General features: G+C 30.8%; 1 protein-coding gene across 1 annotated transcript in view; it reads right to left on the bottom strand.

Annotated features, from left to right (window-relative positions):
- Smp_126240 (titin, putative) overlaps nucleotides 1–19,824 on the bottom strand; it is a gene marked incomplete at its 5' end in the record, with an annotated part of 158,616 nt that overhangs the window by 7,823 nt on the left and 130,969 nt on the right. Inside the window, 13 exons of the mRNA XM_018796675.1 lie at nucleotides 523–691; nucleotides 5,732–5,913; nucleotides 6,030–6,223; nucleotides 7,506–7,623; nucleotides 8,782–8,884; nucleotides 10,673–10,799; nucleotides 11,990–12,142; nucleotides 12,663–12,862; nucleotides 14,290–14,431; nucleotides 15,600–15,803; nucleotides 17,026–17,122; nucleotides 17,738–17,949; nucleotides 18,759–19,206. Of these exons, the coding sequence (XP_018646836.1) occupies nucleotides 523–691; nucleotides 5,732–5,913; nucleotides 6,030–6,223; nucleotides 7,506–7,623; nucleotides 8,782–8,884; nucleotides 10,673–10,799; nucleotides 11,990–12,142; nucleotides 12,663–12,862; nucleotides 14,290–14,431; nucleotides 15,600–15,803; nucleotides 17,026–17,122; nucleotides 17,738–17,949; nucleotides 18,759–19,206 (2,349 nt within the window). The remainder of the gene's footprint in view (nucleotides 1–522; nucleotides 692–5,731; nucleotides 5,914–6,029; nucleotides 6,224–7,505; nucleotides 7,624–8,781; nucleotides 8,885–10,672; nucleotides 10,800–11,989; nucleotides 12,143–12,662; nucleotides 12,863–14,289; nucleotides 14,432–15,599; nucleotides 15,804–17,025; nucleotides 17,123–17,737; nucleotides 17,950–18,758; nucleotides 19,207–19,824) is intronic.

The raw sequence follows: 19,824 nt of genomic DNA, 5'->3' as shown, positions 1-19,824 counted from the left end.
AGATTATTCAATTCAATCAACAAAAATTTATGATTATCCAGAATGTATGGTACCGGAAAAAAGTAATCATAACTCGAATACATTTATTGAAGGTAAGTTAGGTGTAAATTAAAGTTACTTACATTAAATACAATCAAATCTCAGAAATGTCATAAGCTTGTATTATATGGAAATATTTTTTAAGTAAAAATAGTGAATAAATTATTCATTCAGTTAGACTTTTTACGGTCAACTTTTGACTGGAATACACCAATCCTCAAATAACCCAAAATCTGGGTAATGTATACAGGATGTTCGACCAGATCACAAGTCACTGGCTTATTTAACAGATTCAAGTGAATTCTAACTATCTTTCGATGACTTGGCAACATTTTTTTATGACGGAATGCTATACAACTAACCAACTAAACGATAATGAGTTTTTCCGAAAAAGGACTAACTAAAATGGACTGACACTTAAAATGTAGAAAGTAATTATTTATGAATAAGAATAATCCAATACTTCTTTTTATTATGACTCACCTTCAACGATAACCTTACATTCTGTTTCATGTTCACCACGACTATTCACTGCACGACATGAATATCGTCCAGAGTCACTTTCTGAACAGGAATATATTTCAAGTGACGTGATACCAAGCATCTGTTGAATTTCATAATTTCCGTCACCTTTCCTTAATTCTTTACCATTCTGTTAAAGTAATTTTACCAAAATAAAATGTTTTTTTTACTTTACCGGGTAAATGTATGAAACAAATTTAGTCAGCATAAAAAAACTACTGTAGTGAATAAGAATTTCACTGTTAAATAATTAAAGGTGGTTGATAACTATAAATCAATTTAATTATTGTCAACAATCTAAAGTTCTTTTCTTAAACTATAGGTCCAAATAAATCTTTAGGATTATTTTTTGGTGATTAGTTTTCTGTTTACCATAATTATTATACATTTAAGTTATCATGAATACAGTTTCTACTATTAGATAAATATTCAAATCACAAGGTGTCAATACATTCTCTACACTAGTAATACAATATAAAATTTTATGTTTAAACCTCAATATTTAGACAATACACAAGAGCTTAAATCGCAATGAAATAGAGCTTGATAGAAAATAGTTATCTTTTGCATATTCCTAGCTCTTTCAAAAATGCATCCAAGCTACCAAGTAGGACAGACTACAGTGTAACAAATGTCACCTCATCCAAATAAGCCACCACTACCTCTCTTCTTCAAATCACAAGTAACTGATATAACATTTTTACGAAAGCCAGTCATAAAATGATATGAGGGGATATCGACAATTTTTTTAGTTGTCCTTAATTTTCCAGAGGGTAGTAACACGGACTGAAACAGTTTTCAAATGAACAAAAAGTAGATAGACTTTAAAATGGTACACAGATTGGTATTCAGAAAGACGATATATCTTTAAACTTAAGAATATGAATGGAGAATTTGATATTACAACTTTATTTTAATAATATCATTATGAAATCTCTTTACTCCCTCCTTATATGTTCTTAGTTCTTTGCCTCAGTGGTTTGGACTAGGGTAAATAAATTCTAACTACTATAATCTACATAAGTAAATTAGTTTAGTTATCAAATAACTTCTGTCATAAAACCAAAGTGTTAGCTGAAACATTTCAGGTTAAGATCTCATTGTATTTGCTTGAATGTGATTAATCTTTTGGCAATAGTTACATACAATTAAAAGTATTAAGCGATAACTCAAGGGAATGGATTTCTTGTATTGCCGACATATAAATTTCCGAGGAAAATTTTCATCACAAAAGTAATATGAAGCATTGAAAATTTCAATACATCGAAATTCCTATATTAACTTTCAGCTACTAATAAGTAGTGCACAACAATAACTATTCAATATAATTTCGTTATCATTCATGTTTTATGATAAATTTTGAAAAACACTAATACTTATCACCACACGAGTACTTTATTCCAGTAGTATGTAAATTGATAGTTATATGATTCATTTTAAATAAGTTCATTAGTAACAAAGAAGTCAAATGGATATTGTACAGATTGTTTTATTTGCATTATATACACTGTGAAATAGTAACTTTTTCTGAGATCTGATATGGACTTAGTTTAAACCATTAATTACACACAAGACCATCTTTATTCGTTTGAACAATTCCGAAGTGAAAATCTTTTTTAAATGGATTCTCTCACAGTACATTTAAAGCTTAATTATGAGATTCTGAAACTGAAAAAATTATTATTGTCATTATTATACTACTTGTTATTCATAATAGATTACTGAAAATGATTAAGGAAACCATTTTTATATGGATACATTTTTATCTTACATATTGAATTCATTGCTTAAATTTAGTATTATACAACTTTAATTCAGTCTTATGATGTTAATACACTAAAAAAAAGAAAAATTCTTCTTATGACATGAGAACTAATTAAATTAATGATAGTCTATATATATGAAAATTATATTTGAAACAATCTCACCGATTGAAATTTAGATAATTCCAAAGTTTCATCCACTTAAATTGTCTGGACCCTGAAGAAGTTCAGACAAGTTAGCTGAATGAAACATTGAAATGATTTATTTAAATTTCAATCTCTGAGATAATTTCAAATATACTTTTCACATATAATGACTTTTCTGTACTTGGCGCCCAATTTTTGTCAAGCTATTCGTTCTAATCTTGATGAATATTCGTATAAATTATTTTCCAATCGAATTAAATTAATGATAATTAATCTTATATAATGTGAAATGATTTATCAAGAATATGGTATATTCGAATTTGCTAACTTTAAACTGAAAATATAGTGTTAGGGGCTAAGATCTGACTCCAATTTGATCGTATGAATGATTGTTGTCAAAATATACATCCTGTCCATCCTCGTATGTAATACATGACTTAATCCTCGTTGGTGAATAACGGAGTTAAATGAGTCAAATATGAGAATGGATTTTGAATACATATATTTTGTACACTCAATGATCTGGACAGGAAATCAGAGTGATGAAGCGAATAGGAGAGAGTGAAGCGAAAATGACGCGCAGTGGAGATGGAGGGTAAGTGTTATATCCCCTGGTGAATTATGAATGGTAACTCTAAGGACTATTTATCGACCAATGTATTATGCCTATTTCCTATTGTACAATTGTTACGTAACTAAACTATTCATATTCGTGTTTCTCTTATCATTAGCTTTATTTTGATCTTTGATTTATTATCATACGATTCTTGAGTTATAATCAGTTTATTGATTACTTTGGTTTGTATAAAAACTCAGTATGTTTGTAAATAATGATTCATATTGCCGAGGTTGTTATTTGTGTTCTGGACTTAACGGGCTGGGCTAGGCAGTAGCAGGGCCGATACGCAATCAAGACTGCTTGTACGATTTTATGCATCATCATTGCGCCGATCAGTAAAATCCACTACCTCTCTAATTGCACGTTCATATATATTACGAGTTCACACGATATAACAGTTAGCCAACTCGCTTTAATCAAGCGTTAATCAATATTTATAGTCAGATAAAAATAAATTATAGACATCTGATGGATAGGATAAAAAGTCTACACAAACATACGCTCATATAAAAGTAATCAGGGTTAATAAGTGAATAATTAACAAGGTAAAAACGTGATTCATGATGGGTAGGTATATTGGCTTGTCCAGAAGCTAGAATAAGGTATATCGGCTTAATATATCAACCGACACTACAATAGTAATTATAATAAATAATGAATATATATATTATTTATTAAATTAATACATGTATATAATTCACTATAATTCTAATTGAATCATGATTTAGATAGGTTAGTAAAGATTTTTTATACGTCAGTTGATAAGGCATATGTGTTTGATGCTGTTTTCATATACACTGGTTATATTTTAAATAAATCATGTACATGTAACATCGTATCCTAATAAATGTATCTATGATAATGAACTGAAGTGAAAATTGATTTAGTGAAGATAAGGAAATAGTTACCTACAAGTCATTTCAATATCGTCTCAGAAACAATACTAAGTTTAAAGCAATTAGTCCCTTTGATAAATTTCAATGTTCTTAACAAGTATATGTATGGTCAGATTGTTCGAAATGTATTGCGCTAATATATCACATAGTTCTGATAATATTCATCTTCTTATTACACTATCGAGACAATAGTGAGTGTTGAATTTTTTATAATGATCGTTATTTTAATTACATAGTAAGTGCACTATGTATTTTATCATGACTTGTATGAAGTAACTCAAGAAGCTATTTAAAACAACACTATTATTATTCTATTAATCACTTCATTAATATTATTACGAATGAAGATAAACACTAAATTATAATATCTATGATATCAGGGTAGTTTTATACATCCCTCCATAGTCTATACTTACGAACGGTATGAAACATCAGCTCAATTAAATATAATTAATGGACTATTTGATAGCTTATACACTAGTGACTACGACATAGGTTTCAGAAAAAAATATCTATGATGGGAGGGTCTTCTTGTTATATCTTAATTTTATTGCATATACCAACCTATAATGAACAACACAGTAATTAATTCGTTGTATATTAAGCACGAATGAATAGGGCCCTATTTTGATCCAAGACATTATTCGCCGTTCTAATTTATTAGTTTGATACGTTTGAGTTAGCAAAAGTAGTGTGAATTATTGTTACAATCTACCTCCTACCTCCCTCTCTTTATATCGAAGGTGAAAAAAAGACCAGAATATATTAATAAAACTTGATAGTATGATAAGAAGACGAATTTAATTGTGGTCACATGATGTATTAACACAATAAATATTTCATTTGGCTATCGTTAAGTGAGATACAGATAAAAACTCTCGTATACTCAAGCTCAATTCGGTAAGTGGTATATTAAATTTCATAAATTTGGGTAGTGTAATAAGATGACGAAGATCATCAGAACTATGTTTGAAATATATCGCGCTAATATATCGCGTAGTCTTCTTATTACACTATCCTAATATAATAAGGCCAAGACCCTAATACAGTGCATTAGGTTGCGACCAATACCGTGACTCATTTTAAACATCTCACTTATCATTTATCCACGAATTAACACATACCCATAATGTCTCTCTTTGACATGAAATATTTTCACAAACATGTTGGCCAAATAACTGTCTACCCACTAGACCTACCAATAGGTTGAATGACAGTCTCACACATCTAAAATGATTTACACCGTAAATGTATGATGAGAAAAGGATTGTGTAAAAAAAATGAATTGAAGCTGGAAAACCTGAACAGTTGAATCTCAACTGGGATAAAGAGTTGTCGGAAGTTTTTAGTTTCACTTGACATCGTAAGTTGATGAAAACATGTTCATTATAATACTAACGCAAAGTGGAAATGTTTAGTAGTAATAAATTTAATCTAATGAAAGTACAGACTACTTATTGATGTATAGGGAGTTTCAAATCTTTGTACGATTGTGGATTCAACAAACTAAGAGTTTCAGTGTGGCATTATAAAAGGAAATGTTAGGTTGTTTTACAATTAGTTGGTAATTTCATACGCTAGATAAAAATGCATCTATCGGATGGCTAAACAGTTCCAGTCAGTATATTAGAAACGAATCACAGAAACTGGTTTCAAATCTGACATATTGAATAATAAATTGTCATTAAAAATGTATGAAATCTGAGTTTCACACATGACTCTTTGGTTGAATACTGTTTTCTTACTTTAAACCATGTGATTACTGGAGTAGGATAACCATCTACAGAGCATGTCAGTTTCACACTTCCACCTTCTTGTATATAACGATTTCGAAGATGGAAAGCAAAACGCGGTGCCGTCTCTTCTTCATGGAACATTTCGACGGGTGCTGGTTCGATTTTCTTGCGTGATGCTGGTGGCAATGGTTCTATAATTCATGAGAAAAAGTAGATTATTTAGTTGAGTATGATTAAAGGATGTAAATTTGAATGTTTGGAATAAAATTAACATAAAAATTAAAGTGAATTAACAACATCATCTTACCAATTTTAATTTCTTGTAGTGGTTGCACTGATAGTAGGACAGGGAATTCACGTTTTCCAAAAGCGTTTTCAGCACGAACAGTATAATGTCCTGCATCGTCCATACGTACTCTATTTATTTTCAGGGAATAATCGTGTCCTGCATAGCGTTGCATATGTTTTACACTTTGAGATAATTGAACGTCACCGAAATGCCTGAATGTCATGAATAAGCACAATGTAACTGTTACCATATGCAAAGAAATGATTACTAAGATTAAACTAAAAGCCGTATCTTGATAATGATGAGTTTGGAAAGAGGTTATTTTATTAGTTCATGAAATTTCATAACAGAAGGCAAAACCTGATTAGAAGAATATTATGTTGATTTGATTCAATTTTTATTATTAGTCTAAGCATTAGGAAGAAAACCCAGAATATTATTGGTAAGCTATAAAGATGTACTAAAAAATATATTCCACTCATTTGATATAAAAAAATGTAGCGGTCAACGATCAGACAGTGAAAACGACACCGGTGAACCTATTCATACTTCAAAAATATCTAACTGTACTACATAAGAATATTGAACTGTCTTTGATCACTTATTATCACTACTGAGAAACAATATGTGGACTTGTAAACACTTCTAACGCATTATTACATGTTCGTAAGTAGAAAGACATTTATTCTTAAACTTTATAGCATCAAAAGTTGTCAGATTGGGATTTAACTAAAAGGAAAATTCATTGTAGGTTATTGATAGTAGTCAAAGATACTCCTTGAATTTCGTGCTTTTGTAAAATACGCCAATAGGCAAGAAAATTGTATGTTTACGGCGAGCAGTTACTAAGCATTTACATCATACATATACACAGCCTTCAATCTTCCGTTTGCACCTTTCCGTGTTTTCTGCAATCTGAACTGTCTTCTCATCTGATCTCCAAATATCCTGCCGACGCCGTAGTTTCGATGCACTAAGACTCTTCACTCCATCTGACAATTGTAGCAATTTCGACGTCTTCCACTACACACTACTTACAAACAATCTTGTGAGTAGTGTTTCAACAAAGCGTACATGAAAACTCGAAGGAATTCATGTTTTCTTAGATGTGAACCCGCATCACTTGGGTTGATATTCTATGACGTAAAACTGAGCCTTCATTAACCTTCAGTACGACTATTATATTGATAATTATTTGTTAGTGAATAGTAACCAGTGTCATTCAATCAACACTAAGAACACACCAAACATGATACTGGTCAGTATCAAGTGATCCGTTAATAAAAAAAACCGAATATGAGAGTGAACAAATGAATGTTATTGTTAGAGTTCTACACAGTCTAATAATTACTGTAACATAATCAAATGTTTAACATATAGGAATGTAAGCTTCGTATATCTTATGATACATATGAAGCTAATTAGTTAATCTTACAGTAAACGAAATTGTTGATCATTTCAAAACAATCAAAATAGTGTGATATAATAAATTACCATGTGACGATGGGCTCGGAGAGTGCCATAACACGACAATTAAATTGTGCATTTTCACCTTCCATTACCAATTGATTACTAGGCCATTTTACAAAACGTGGACCAGCCTCTTTTCGATCTGAAACATAAAAAAGTTTTGTTTAAAAATAATATAGTTAAAATGTGTCGATTAAGTATCATGGTTGGTATACGATACGCGTCTGTGAATTTGTATAGCAATCGCTTTTCAATGTTCAATATGTGTGCAATATCTGTCATCTTCCCGTTCATTTAGTGAGTTAACGGTGCATGTAAGAGGAAAATTATCGCTGAGGATTTCATTCACTGTTCTAACTTTAAATTTATTTGCTTTTTATTTGGAAAATTTGAATGCGCTGCGGCAGCGTGTTCACAGATGACGCATCTAGATAGTTTTAAGTAATTAAAATGAAGTTCTCAATGAAAATCAAACTTTTACACTCAGCACTGACATACTAAATGAACCGAACAATGACTGAGAGTGCTAGATATTCCATTTAGATTGAACATTGGCAAGAGGATGGTTATCCTCATACGTATAGTCTACAAATGAAAATTAAATTAACCTCATACTATGTTCACTTAACTGGTAAATGGTTAATTGGATTTGGTTGGCTGACTTTCAAACATCTTAGATCCATACTCTAAAAAAGAAGCCTGTATAAATGTTAATTACATGCACATGAGAACCCTTTTCAGAAAGTTAGGTATTTTCACTAAGATCACTTCTCGTAGCACTTTCCCTCCATGATGAGGTCAAATTATTTGAAAAACTCAGTCTTATTCAATTATTTAAAATGCCCCACCAAGTCAAAACCAATTAATAACAATTACTTTTTTCACACCAGCACTAAATATTCAGTGCCTGGCATTGTACTGTTCTATTCAAAGCGATAAGTTATTCTCTTAATTAAGCTTAGTCCTGATAAGGAGGTTAAAAAGCAATATAAATTGATTAGGTATAAAATAATTGGTTTGGAAAGACACCACCTTCACCACAGCTCATGCTGAGATGAATTCAGTCAGAATGGGTTCGAGTCACAAGTTAAACAGTTTCAGATCTTCCGAAAAACTAGATCTTAGACGAGAAGTATACTATGTTACTAAATATACATGTGATGAATTTTGAGAAACAATCAAAAATTACAGTAACGATGAAGCATGTCCGAGTTAAATCATTGTAATATAGTGTTGCAAACAGATGTTTATAAAAGAGCATAAAAAGAAATTCTTTTTGCATGACTTTTACTTCACATACCAAAATTAGTTTCTTGTATTCGATATTTATCTCGTCTATTTTGACGTATTGATGAATAATTCGCCAAATGGCCAATAGCTGGGCTTCTTTCATATGTATCACCCTATAGAAAAGAACATTTCGCAAAAGGTAAAAATGATTAGATAACAGTATTTAGAAATTTTTTAGATTAAAAATGACTATAAAATGGTGTAGATGATTTTCAGCTTAAGTCAATGTTTTTATTGGTGGTGTTCTCTGATCTGGATACTTTAATTGTAAAACGTTCATTGTCGATCTGAACAACAGTAATAACTCCTATTCCATGTAAAAGTGAACTTTCCAACTACTCCACAAGTTTTACGTTAGTCGGTTTTAATATCCTTGTTTATGATTGATAATCTTCATAAGTCGTTGAAAGTACCAATCACAAACAAGGTCATCAGAACTAGTGAAACACTTGTGGTAATACCTGGAGAGCTTACTTCTACATTAAGTTGTTGCTGTTGTTGTTACTATTGTCCAGGACAACAATGAACGCTCCGTAATTAAACCAACTAGCTGAGAGAAGAAATCACCAGAAAAATAACTGAGGTTTGGACTCATAATTAATTTCATGCTCAAAATGCTTTTTGGGCTAGTTTTTCAGCTGAAATAGAAAATAAATCAGTTTCCCTTACATATTTCATACAATATGAGTTACACAGTTTACCAACCCATTAATAATTACATGCAGGTGATTTTCTGATAACCTTTCACCTAGCGTCTGTTTTTCTTGATACAATTCAGTAAATCCTAGCTTTAAACCCGAAGAAGACAATAATAAATAATAAATATCTTTATAAAGAACTGTAGATCATCCGACAAGATTTATCAAGATATTTTTCATTCAGCATTATAATTTGCTTAATCTAATGTATATTATATAATGAAAATATCAAGGAACACAATGATCAAACTAGTTCCACAAAAATGTTATTCAGTCTGTAGGTGTTTTTCTTGACTCAGTAGTCTAGTGCTTAAGCATTCGCGCGTGAGACCGAAGGTTCTTGGTTCGAATCCCGCATGCAGAATCGTGAGCGCATACTCCTGAGGAGTCTTGTACTAGGACAAAACGGCCATTCAGTGCTTCCAGATTTTCAATGGCAGTTTAACCAAGATAGGTTCATGATTTCAATGGAATTCAACAATCTCCACAATTTCATACTGAGATTTCTCGTAATGTTCGATAACAATCTGAACAGAAAGATGTAGGTTGCCAATTATAATGAAAATACAGGTCGACATTAGATCAACTGTGGTGGAAAATAAATAAATACTAAAAAAGTGTAGTGACTGTTTTAATTATTATCAAAACAGATGCTCATTGTGAACTGGTGCATACATTTTGTCTACAGAAATAAACATTTAATTAGTCGTAAATTATTTCTATATTTGACTTGATTATTTGAGTTCAATAAAGTCTATTTATTCTTGAATGAATGCCAAATTTCAAGATTCTTGAACTTTTAAATCTTATTTGATAAAAATCATTTTCCAGATCTCTTCAAACGTTTGAAAGTTACCTTAAATTAACATAAATAGTAGACTTCACAATATTAATAAGACAAGTAGTCAACAGATAAGATTACAATTTATGTGAGTACCATAATCTTAGCTTATGATGTATGCAACATGTAACAACTAAACCGTGAAATATGTTGATAATAAAAGACTGGTTACAACAGAAATTCCGGACTTCATTCAGCGTTTCCATAAACAGTATACATAACTGAATGGGTTTATTTTTGATGCAGTCTCCTTGAAGCTTATTTATTCCTTCGTGAACAAAATATATCTAATGAGAGTATTTCCAAGTATTGTTGTAGTTAGGTTGAATTTTGTGATGATTAAGTTTTTACCGTTCGCTTACCATTCTTTCATGCATTTGTCTTTGACATTCTTTATAACGTGAAGGTGGAATACGTCGACGCTGTTCGTCGGTGATTGCTTCGTTAAGCCAAGGATGTCTCAAGGCTTCATAGATAGTCATACGCTGACTGTAAGGATACATAAAAAGCGAAAAATAAAGGCTTTCGGTAGAGTTTTTAAGGATTATAATCTATAAGTGTAATTGATAGTTTAAAAATGCTGATATGAAATAAGTAAACTGATAAGTCTATCTTTTTTCGGATTTATTCAGGGAATAAGTTTTAATGATATTGAAGGTTAATCTTGATCACTATAAAACTCTAAAATAAATATCAATTGGCCTTGTCGAAAAACTGTTTCACAGCTCTTTATTATATTAAAGGAATAATCATTTAGCTTGGGGAAAAAGGTATTCAGAGCTTCGTTCTACTTAAATTAGCGGTTGAGATAAATGTTTGTCTATAAATAAGTGTGTGGAATGTCATTCACGTGTTGAGTCACATTACAATGTATGCCCGTTAAACTTAAATAAAACTAATTTCAAGTGTGTCCGATGGAAAAAACATTTGAACGTGTTACTCATTTGATTGATCAATGATTTAAAATCTTACCAACAGTAAATTCCAGTTTTAATATTAGTTTATAGCTTTTATAAATGTACAAGAAAATAATCTATTGAATGCTTTAGAAAACCTCCTCGAAACAGAGTAAATAAAGGTTGGTAAGTAGAAACCTAAAATAATGTAGTGGTTGCTTCGTCATATCCTAGAATAAGAATATTTGACTCTCTGATAGCTTGCAACGAAACACCTTATGACTCAAACATGAACGCCACTCCATTTGTCTTTTGAAGTCTAAATATACATTTCATATTCAATGATCTCATCCATTAATTCGAAATGAACAAAATATCAACAAGTATCATAAAAGGACTATATAGATTATTATTATTGCTAGAATCTTACCATAAGTACTGAATACCTTAACGTGGATGTTTGTAGTCTGAAGATATAAAAGTCAAAACTGAGTTTACGAAATAAACTTTAAATTCTAAAATGATATAATGCTGGAAACGTAGTCGAATTATATTCGTCTTTATTCTTAGGACTTTAAATTAGAATCTTGAGAGGATGTCAGTGTAAACTGACGCATATTACTTGAGTAATTATATAAATGATTGTCTAATTTTTGAAAAAAAACGTACAATGAGACTCGATTTATGGCGTGAACTGTATAAAGATAAGCTTTTCTTCGAAAACAAAACACATTTGTAATTAAAATGATCCAATAACTTCTGTCGACATAAACATTAACTTACTTTGGTTGTTTTTGTAACAATTTACTAATAAAATCTTTACCATTAGCCGAAATTCCATTGAATGCATCATGATCAAATGAGAATTGACCTCTTGCAATTTTCTCTATTGTTTCAGCTGGAGTATTTCCAGCAAAAGGTGATAAACCGCTTAAACTGAAAAGATAATCACGAAAGATGAAACTTTCTATTGGTAGTAATTAGTAAACAAACAAGTTTACAAAAAATGTCAGTTACATGCACATAGTTGAGAATCAAGACAGTTCAGTGAAGCACTGAGAAAACTATAATAACAATTACGTAACATTGTTAAAGCGTTATTTATGTAAGCATTATTCCAATAGCATCTTAGATACATTCTATCAGAGTAGAAAATTATCGGTCGTTTGACTTAAAAATAATTTATTTATGCTGATTTATAACATGGAGAGTATTAGTTCATAACTTGTGTCCATATTGAGAGTAAAAGACAAAGTCCTTATATATATATATCTTTCACACAGCTATTTTTTGTTCAGTTCGCTTTGATTAAAACACTGAGTGATTCGGGTTCTCATCCCAAGAATAGAACCAAATTTATGAAGATTATACGTCTAATATACCCCTAATTCCCTCTAACCACTGAACATCTAATATAAGTTTTAACTACAACTTAGAAATGAAATAATACACTTACATCATATAAGTCAAAACTCCTATTGCCCACATATCTGTATAAAATCCAACTGGTTCAGACCGTGTAATTTCTGGTGCAGCGAATTCTGGATGTGATAGACTAACTTTGACTGGTGATTTAGGATCTAATTTCCTTGATAAACTGAAATCAACAATTTTTAGATTTTTTGATTTTGATGTTTCAAACATCAAATCTTCCGGCTGTAATAAGTAAATAAAAACAAATTTTAAGAATTAAACAAATTATTTTATAATATAGGAATAAAATGAATTCACCATTTAAAAAATAAGAATAGAATATTGTTATATCCTAGTGAAGATTAAATTATAGGTAACTTCTGAGAACTATTAATGGACTAATATTACAAATATTCCTATTGTTCAGTAACTAGATTATGTTTATCTATATTCCTCTTATTATAAGCTTCATTTTGACGTACAGATTATTATTATACGATTTACTGTTCTCAAGTTATGTTCAGTTTATTGATTACAGTCTCTCACGTTCACAGCCACATTTTAGCTTGATCTTATACAAATGTTATTTCCTATTTTATGGTGTGATGAGGTCTGGTTTTCTGGTATATAAACCGAGTATGTTTGAAATAAATGATTCACATAGTGGTAGTTGTTATTGGCGTTCTGGACCCAACCGGATGGGCTAGGCGAGCAAAGGACCAATAAGGACGCTGGGCTGCTCATACCGGTCGAAAGTCATTGGTTTGGCGCAGTACTAAGATTGAAAAAGTTGTATTTCGATTGGTGAATAAATCACGTGATAACTAGTCGACCTTAAAACCACAACAAATACTACCATGAAAGTTATTATTACCATACACTTCCAGTTTATGCACGAGTGGATAACGCATATGAACACATAAATGATTGCTCATTGAGTCTTCCAATTTTGACGTTCAATAAACCCTATCACTGCTTGCGACTTCGGAATTTTACTATCGTGTTACTTAAAAACATATGCATTTACAAGAACTGAAAACTGACTGTTGCATAAGCAAATATCAACTACACTGTTTACTGTCTGTAATTTCAAAAACGACAGTTAGATATCGGTTTAAAAGTAAATACTTTATTTTAGTGATACTATTTCATACTGGAGTCCCATGTCAAATTTATCAGTGATTTATTATTATCATTATTAAGAATAAAAACACTATTTCGTATTTCATTGATACATTGAAAAAGAATAGTATGATTTCTCTTTGATGAATATTTCCGAAAATAAAAAACACCATCGCAGTATTATTTCGCTTTAACTAAATGTTCAGTCAGTGTCAGCTTTGCAATGAAAATAATTTTTAACTCGAAATCATTAAGCTTAAAATTAACGTCCCTTGGTGGTCTAGCTTCAATTGACTCACGCTTTCAACTATGAAAATACTAAATCTCCACGAAACTCCTTCTGAAAAATTATTAACACTAAATAATATTGCATTAATCTATGAATTCAAAATAGATCACTTTAAATAAAAACACTAGTTGGAACTGATCACAAAGTTGTAGTAACATTTTTCATAAATAGCGACAATAATTTAAAGAAGTGAGCAATTTTCTGGTGTCATATAAACATTGATAGAAGTTTCACTTTTAATTATCAGCAGATACCTTACCTTTAAGTCCAGATGTATAATATTCGAATCATGCATATGCTGTATACCTTCGCATACTTGTCGAATATAATTAATAGCATCAGCTTCAGACGTTGTAGAATTTTCATCTGCTAATCGATCAAACAATTCACCACCAGTAAGTCTAAATTATTGATAATTAAGTAATAATTAACATAGATGAATTTTTGTTACTTAAAGTATCATAAATTCTAAGAAGTTAGAGAATACAAAACACAGAATTCCAGCTTCTTAAGTACTCGTTATTAATCTGTTAGAGAGAATATACGCAAGAATTAATAAAAATACATTATTCTTGCATGAACCACGAGTATACGTAGCTAGACGATGTTCCAAGCTTCAGTAATAAATTCAAGATGATGTTATGTAGCGTATACATAATGATTTTAAACTTGAGATAAATACCTAATTAAAACCTCAACAGTTAAACGAAGGAAATGAATGAAGACGGCTCTTCGATATTCTTATTGCTTTTTCATGAGTACTTATCATATTGCTAAGTGATTGAAGTACAGTTGGATTCGCCTCAACTAAGACTCGTATTCTGATATTTTAAAACACTTGGATAATTCAAAATAAATATAATTTCTATGAGAACTTTGTGAATATTTGGATATTGCTTTTATGAAAAACACATCAATTGAAAATATAGTGAAACTCAGCGAGAACTGAGAAGTCTCATCCTGGGCTCAGACTACTCAATAATATATATCAGTGACCCCGCATAAAATTTATAGACCAATGAGTTGAAATTTATTGACTCAAATTTTCATTTGATTAGAAATAACACAGGACTATCACGATATAGCATTGGTGATACGTGTTTCACTCTAAATATTATTGAATTATGTAGACCATAGTTCCTTACTGGTAGGTCAGAGTATCCGTATTAAACTGTCATTATAATCCAGAATTATTTACTGGTAAGACCCCTGAAGCGATCTTAATGTCTATCCTAAAACTCGTTTAGATCTTATGATTAGAAAATGAGGAAATAATCAATAACTACATAAATCTAGTCAGTTTCTATATAAAACGTTCCAAAATACCAGAGGACTGTCAAGTTATATCACTAAAATTCTACATATGATTAAAATCTAAGTAGCTGAGACAGTTTAACCTATTAAGACTTGTGAATTTGTGCATCTTGTTTGATACAGTTATCAATTATAACTTATAAACCAGAAATATAGATTCAATCTAACTATGATTATTTAACATTTAAATATGCAACAAGTGTTATAACTCCACATCATTCTTACATTCATGTTTATTGAAAGAAAAAGACTTACAGTTCCATAACCATCGCTACATCATTCTTATCATCGAATGCTTCGTGTAAGTTGAGTAATTTCGGATGATGTAATTCTTTCATCACTTCGATTTCATTTAAAACTACATGTTTATCTTGTGGTGTATCAGCGTTCACGAATTTACACGCATACGAATTACCCGTGGTCTTCTCTTGACATCTATGAACGGCACCAAATGTTCCGCTAAATTATTATAAAGAGAGGGAGGAAGTATAAGATTTTAAGGCTTGAGTAACTAGCTTGTATTAAGCTAGGTACAAATTTTTAAAGAGTTTTTATCAATCAGTTGTTCACAGTATTTTTATTTAGTCTACATTTGTAAAATTTCTTTTGAAATCCGGTCGGTAGGGTTCAATTAGCACTAAAGAACAAGCAGTAAATTGTTCGCTAATAAATGAACGTTCATCTGTAGATATACCGGTTTTACTGAAGGTCATTCAAGGCCTGGAAAGCCCAGTGGTAACGTCTCAGAGTGTGAAGCTGGGTGATGCGGTCTTGAATCCCCTTGGAAGATTACGAATACACCTTGCTGAAAACCGTTAAACAACATAGAACTTTAGGTCTAAGTTTTCCTGCCAACTGCTACTAATGACCTAATAGATTTCATGAAGTGAATTATACGTAACGTAGTGCGTAAAACACCGTGTGTGAGCTTTGCAAATATATATATATATATATATATATATATATATATAATGAAGTAGTTACTGAAGGCAAGGATTACAATGGCAAGGATTACAATGGTAAAGTGACTTGACGATGCACCAAAAACAGTGGCTCATCCTATTTTAACACGCTCAAATTATGAGTATAAGAAGACTAGTCTTCTACTAATTCTACAAAGCAAAGTATTACAGTACAATAAATATTTATAAAAAGTTTAAAAATGACATCAAAGAACTGAACAGAATAATATTTTGGATGGTTTAGCCAAGGAAAGCAACAACAAAATTGGCTACGTAACTTAAGGATCTTGGGCTAAAAAGTAGAGTTTCGACAATAATGTGAACAACAAGGCTGGAAAAAGGATTTTTCGTAGTATTTCGAGTGCTATCTTAGACCCAGGTTCATGATAAGCAACTTGAAAGAAATAATTTACTCAGTAACTAACAAGAAGATAAGATCCTCTTTCGAAAACTCGGTTATCATGTGTAGTAGTGATAGCCTAATAGGTACGAGAATTATCAAACTAAGACAATTGGGTGACCTATTTTGTCTCACAGTGTATGTTAGCGCTATAGCCACAACTAATTCTTACCCAATGTCTAACTGCATATTCAATCATCCATTTGAAACATGAAAATAAATTATTTTTTTTAAATACTTCACCTAATTGGAAAGTTTATTTAGAATAATAATACGAAATATCCTAAAGAAACCTTTTGCTTATTGTTAGATAACTTACATCCCGAGTTCTTCCATGATATCATAATAGTCATAGACACTTTCACCTTTATGAACCTGAGTTGGCAGTGGTATTTTCTTGTCCCAAATATTTCGATCTACAGTAATTCAAGAAATAATTCAAGAAATAGAATTTACTAAGTCGCACTTCAAAATGTTAACGGTAAAACAAAAAATTATTCAGTTTAGTTAAACAGCCATCTGTCATACAGCTTGGTTCGCTTTAGCAATTGAGAATAACTTGATGTGATATTTAGTTTAACGTAGCCTTTTGACTAAATACAAAAGGAGGAAATTTCTGAATAGATGAAAGAACTAAAGAATAATAATTTCTAGCTGAGGTCCAATCAAATATGATGGATAAAACAGAATAGAAATGAATAACATCACTGAATATAATCATTTTTATCTCTATTCTTAGTACAAGTAGAAAAAAATTGTCTACCATCACCATATTTTTCAATCTTTGAATTAATGTCAATTTGACGTGAAACAGTTTTTAGGTTAACCGAATTTCCACAAAATCACCTCAAATAAATAATAAGGATTACCGAATGCATATTAAAAGTGAATCATCACATATTAGAAATCATGACACCAAGTTTGTTTTCTGAAGTATAGAATGAAATTATTTGTTTTTAAACAACCATTTCTCATTATTTAGATTGTTCATGTACAGTAAGTTGTTTGTTATTACTTAGAATAAAACTTACAAAACTTATCATAGTTTTCAATTGAAGGTCCAGTATAATCACTACGACCTTCTCCTCGTTCCCGACGAACACCACGCTGACGAGTATCTGCAGCAATCAAATGACTTTCAGTAGGTTGACATGGATCACTTCGACCATGCAGATTTTCTGCAATTACACGAAATCGATATTCTTTACCATTGACAAGTCCTTCACAATTATACGTTGAGAAACTAATAATAGTAAATAATAAATGTAAGGTTAGGATAGAAAATTTATTTTTTTTAGGAAAAACTTATAGATTGGATTAATTATAAAAGTTGTAAATTCCTTGTGACTATATTTTCAGGTGATAATAAAATATAGATATCTTCGTTTATCTCAACAAAGTGCCACCACTATCTCATACTGTATTGAACACAAGGACGTTATGTATTTCAGAAAACGGAAATGTCTTTAAATTACTAGTTCGCAAAAATAAAGTCCATACTTCCAATCTGACAATTAAAGTATGTAGATCATCAGTTTTCGTCTGTGATCTGAAAATAACAAGATCTACATGAGACCTAGGGATCTTGCACACCATCTAGGTGCGGTCGTCAGCACAACCGTCTGTAGAGTTCGTAACTAAAATGGAATAACAGTTTAGTTCTTTCTGATTTTTGATAGCCTTGAAAAGAATATTTATCCGTAATGAAAAGTAACTATAAATTGACCACATTTCTACTGACAATCAATTATTATATCCTTGAATTATTAAATGCTTTTAAAGATGAGATGAAATTCGTTCTAATTAAAGTAACTTAATCTTGTACAATTATATACATAGGTCTAATTAATTGCCTTCATAATTCATGCTTAATATATAATCAGTTGAACTGTTCACTTTTAAATGAATTATTGCAAGTCAACAGTATATTATGATATTTCATTATTTTATATCCAACTTTGTAAAGAGTCATTAATTAATGTCTCAATATTGTATAATAAATGATATTGAAAGAGTATGGTTCAAAAGTCTTAATGCCCTTAGTTTACTTACCGATTAGTACCTGCTCTAATCCAAGTATCTCCAGGCATTTCACATCGTTCAATGATATACTGAGAAATATACCCAGTCCCTGCAGGCATACTCCAAGATAAAAGTGCTGATCCATCAGCTACACCTTCTACTTTTAAATTCATAGGTGGTGGTGGTCTATCGTTTATTCTTAATTCAATATTTGCTGAATCTGATCCCATTTCATTTTCTAATGTTATATTTAATTTTCCTGAGAATTCTTCGCCTACATTCTCGAAGGTGATTATAGCGTGACGATCTTTCAACACAGTATTGACATTTTTTCCTTCCCTTATATCCTTACCATTTAATGTCCATTTCGCTTTAGGTTTAGGATATCCTGTATATGGTACTTTGATTACAATAGAATCACCACGTTCCCATTCTGTAGGCTCTTGCCAACGACTTGGTAAATGTATTTGAGGTTTAGCTGAAGAATAAACAGTACGAATATGATAGTAACAAGTTTTCTTAACAAAATATGCATTTCAAACACAAAATATTGGCTGACCAAAATATTCCAAACATTAAATATTATTCCCACTTGGTGAAACAGATTGTCTACTATTTAGTTCAGTTTTAAATGAATTGGTGGCCGAGTATCCATAATACTGAAAATTGTGGATTTTTTCATCATACGTAAAATTAAGTTATCAAAAATCTAGTCAAGAAACACAATAACCATATGAGATCTCTTTAATTATTTATGTGTCCATAATATGATAATCGATAAACATATGGCATTTAACAAGTTCCATCGTCAACCTTCATATATATTCAGATGACCAACTTTGAAAACATATACGTATATAGGAGTGATTCTGTTAGTTTTATTTCTATTATTATTTATGGATTTATTTAATATTATATTTTTGGCACAATATAAAACTCTCAACACAAAGTATTTCAACAAGTTTCCTTTTCTTATTTTTCTGATTGAACATAACGATGAATATTGAGTGATCTCCAATTAAATGTTAGCAGTTCAGTAATTAACATCTAAATAATATCAGAAGGGGTTTTTTGTGGATATTATAGTAATTTTAAT

Source organism: Schistosoma mansoni, assembly GCF_000237925.1.
Source record: "Schistosoma mansoni, WGS project CABG00000000 data, supercontig 0170, strain Puerto Rico, whole genome shotgun sequence".
In the NCBI taxonomy this organism is placed as follows: Eukaryota; Metazoa; Platyhelminthes; class Trematoda; order Strigeidida; family Schistosomatidae; genus Schistosoma; species Schistosoma mansoni.
This window is presented reverse-complemented; position numbering and strand designations above follow the sequence as displayed.